The sequence below is a fragment of the Lipotes vexillifer genome, unplaced genomic scaffold (genome assembly GCF_000442215.2).
Source record: "Lipotes vexillifer unplaced genomic scaffold, Lipotes_vexillifer_v1.1 scaffold1798, whole genome shotgun sequence".
Taxonomy (NCBI): Eukaryota; Metazoa; Chordata; class Mammalia; order Artiodactyla; family Lipotidae; genus Lipotes; species Lipotes vexillifer.
This window is the reverse complement of record NW_006789032.1, coordinates 1,029,867-1,033,399: the sequence shown is the minus strand read 5'-3', so window position 1 is coordinate 1,033,399 and position 3,533 is coordinate 1,029,867. Positions and strand designations below refer to the sequence as shown.

Below are 3,533 nucleotides of genomic sequence, written 5' to 3'. Positions count from 1 at the left end.
TTTCCCTGCGCTCAGGAAGCGCATGGTGGCCGCAGCGTGTTTCAGGATACAGTCGCTGCTGCAGTAGACAGAGTCGGGCTGCGCCACGCTCGAGCACCCGGGGCCAATGCATCTGGCGGCACCAGGCGCCTCTACGACCTGCAGGATCAGACACGGCTTCAGTGTACTCACCCACTTTGGTGGGTATGGCACTTTGTAACATAACTATTTATGGTACCGAGATTACTGCTTTTAATCATGTATGAAAAAATTATGAATAAAAATGTACCTTTGTTTATTCAAAACGCACAAATCTACCTCCCCTGAGTAAGACCCTCAAGTTCTTAACTGCCCTTCATGCCACGCATGAAGGGCAGAACTCTAAAGGGACCCCGGCACTCACGCTGCACACTTCTGAACACAATGGGATTTCACACAAGTAGTTCCCTTATCGGGCAAATGGGCAGGGATTTTACCAACGAAATTAAGATCTCAAGTGAGAGGATTCTGAGTTAGTCCAAAGGGTCCAACTTCATCAACTGAAAACCCTTAAAAGAGGAACTGAACCTCCAGAAGAGAGAGGATTCCACTGCTGCCTCTGCTGAGAGGGCGCCCAGGCCTAGGCTCGGCGGGCAAGGTTGTGAGACGACAACCAGGACACCCAATTAAACGTGGGTCTCAGAAACAACAGATAACTTTTTGGTATTACCATGCCACAAAAATTGCCCGGGACATATTTTACATGCTAAATCAAGTCAGAGCTTTTGGAAGTGGATCTTTCCCCAGTTGAGCCTCTGATGAGACCTCAGCCCCCACCGACACGTGGAGGGCAGTCTTGTAAGACCCAGAGCAGAGGGGGCCCAGCTAAGCCAGGCCTGGATTTCGTACCTAATAAATGTGTGTTGTTTAAGCTGCTAAACAAGTCTGTGGTTGCCTGCCGTGCAGTAGGAACCTGGTTCACTACCAGGGCTGAACACAGCTGTCCATGATCACTAGAGCATGTTTTGATGGTTGAGACTAATAACATACATGAACATACCCCTCAAATGTACTTGAACAAAATCTTGTATCTCAAATTATGCACTTAATTGTTTTTTCTCCACAGAATCCAAGTTTTACTCAGAAAAATACTTTCTGTGTAGCCTCAAACACATCACCAATGACATGACGTTTCCTACTGACTTACATTTCCATTAATTCTTCTTCCTTACCAGTTATCATCATACTTCCACTCGATGCCTCCTCATACCCCCATGACATGTAAAATTTAAACGGTCCAGCCCTCGAGGCTACGTCAGTGCAAGGGGGAGACGGCGGGGAGCTATGACACGGCCACCGCAAAGTCGTCTGCATGCCCAACACTGGCTAGAGAATGGGCTGTGGGGGCGGCATGGGCCCCCAATTCAAGGAAGGCCTGGGGTGAAAACATGCTCTGAGTAGGACAATCACGAGAGCCTGAGACAGCTCTCAAGATGCACGGAAACCATGACAAAGAATCATGGCCCTTGGGCAGGAGAAACGAGTGAACAGAGCTGGGAAGGGAGAAAATAGAGCTGCACAAGCACTGGGGAGTGGGAGAACACCATAACAGAGGGCGTGCCAGCCGCAGCTTTCTTGTCACCCTGGGGAGCCATGTGGTCAACACTGCTGGCCTCGGTGTCTTGCTGCGAGGCAGGGACAAGACCACTCTGGCTCCCTCAAGGCGGTGACAGGTAACATAGGCGCACACGCGCCCCTGGGACTCAGACATAATTCTGTTTGCTCACATGTGCACTGCACACTCAGGATCCATTCATAAGAAAACTGAAGGGAAGACTTAAAAAAGCGAGTCCACTGATGGAAAATGTTAAGTCAGTAACAACAGCATAGGAGATAGATATGATTAACAAACACAGAGAAAGAAGAGATATTAGGCCTGCCAGCCTTGAGCAGATGCATGGACCTGGGAGCTCGCAGAGCCCAGCCCCGCGCACAATGCCACTCCTGGGAAAAGCTAACATCTCAGAAGACAAACGCTCCTGTCTTGATGTTTCTGCCAACGGCAGCTGAGGGCTCCACGGTCACCTCCACCGCTGACCTTGGGAGACAGGTACTTACAGGCTGGAATATCTTGAGTTTTTTCTTGCCACTTGGGTTTGCAGCTTTCTCAATTCTACCCTTAATTCCTTGGTCTTCACTCGATTTCTGCTCCACGGTTCCTATACTTGTACAGTCCGTGCTGTCGGTGTCCGCAGGTCTCGACCTCGAGTCCTGTGTGCCTGTGGTCTCGGAGCTGGGCTCGTCCTGCACTTGCAGGATGGTGCAGTTTGGGCAGATGTAATCCTCCCCGTTCCTTTCCAAGAGCCTCCCTCGAGCCTCAGAAATGCCCACACAGTCACCATGAAACCATTCTTCACATCGGTCACAGCAAATCATAAACCTGGAATGATAAAATAAAGAATGGATTATTATTAGTATTAGGAATGGAAAGTGAGAGACCAACTCAATTTTAAACACAAGTCAAATTTCAACATTCTATTATTGAAAAAACAAAAATATTACAGAAACGTGGAGAGAACAGAATAAAGAGCATCCACGTGCCCTTCTCAATTTTACTAACATTCAATCAAATTTGCTTCATTTTTTCTTTGAGGGAAGCACTCTGCCCTTGACACCACAGTTCTTGTCCACAGAAGAGCAGCCACGCCTATACCCCCACCCCCACCCCGCCCTGCCCCAATGTCCACACCACAGCCCAGTCTCAGCCGATCTGGAGCAGCGTCACCCAGCGAGCTCTCTGGGACAGCAGATCCCCTCTGGTCCAGGCCGCCTTGTCTGTGGCTAGTGGGACCGAGGCAGCCAATGTCCCACGCCAGCCCCCGCCTTGGTGGAGGGTGTGGCTCTTGGCAGTGCCCACCCACGCCGCTTTTGTTTTTGTTTTTTGACAATGACTTGTTCGTCTTTCCCAAGAGAACAAGTCCCTCATTCAGGTCACCCTGGGACTCTCTAAACCAACGCGAATGGAAAACGCTCTCTGGCACTTTCCACAGCTCGGACTCCCCCCAGAAGCCTGGGCAGCCACTCCATCCTCCCACGACCCACCTGTTATTATGAGGCTGGCGGCACAGGCAGTACAGGGCATTGGGGTCGTACACCTCACATTCGGGCTTGTGTCGGACTGCGTCTCCGGGTTCCTCTGCATTCCCCCCTGGGGCCGCCCTCCCTTCCAGCTGGCTCTCTCTGTCCATTTTCGCCGCCTGGGACGCAGCCCCCAGGTTGGCCTCCGGCTCCTGCGGGACGGGCAGCGAGCCCTCCATTGCATCGCCTGCCTCAATGTCCATGGTCTCCACCGGGTCCTCCTCACGATGCTTCTTCCTCAGGCGGTTCTGGATGCCCTTTGGGGGCCTGTCGGTGGGCTCCTGCTCGCGCTTTCTCCGCAGGCGATTCTGGAGTTCTTTCAAAGTCAACCCGTCACTGTCGCTATCGGAGGTGTCATCCTCGTCGCCACGCCCTCTGGCCTTTGCCGAGGAAGCCATTCGTTCCTTAGCACCCGTGGAGCCAGACCTGGGACCGCT

The 3,533-nt window shown here is 51.8% G+C and overlaps 1 protein-coding gene across 1 annotated transcript in view; it reads right to left on the bottom strand.

The window, feature by feature from the left end:
* The window catches only part of DIDO1 (death inducer-obliterator 1), a 31,321-nt gene that overhangs the window by 27,397 nt on the left and 391 nt on the right, over window positions 1-3,533 (bottom strand). The window contains 4 exon segments of the mRNA XM_007462278.1: window positions 1-4; window positions 7-138; window positions 2,077-2,398; window positions 3,061-3,533. The exon segment at window positions 1-4 is cut by the window's left edge and continues 104 nt beyond it; the exon segment at window positions 3,061-3,533 is cut by the window's right edge and continues 33 nt beyond it. Of these exon segments, the coding sequence (XP_007462340.1) occupies window positions 1-4; window positions 7-138; window positions 2,077-2,398; window positions 3,061-3,533 (931 nt within the window).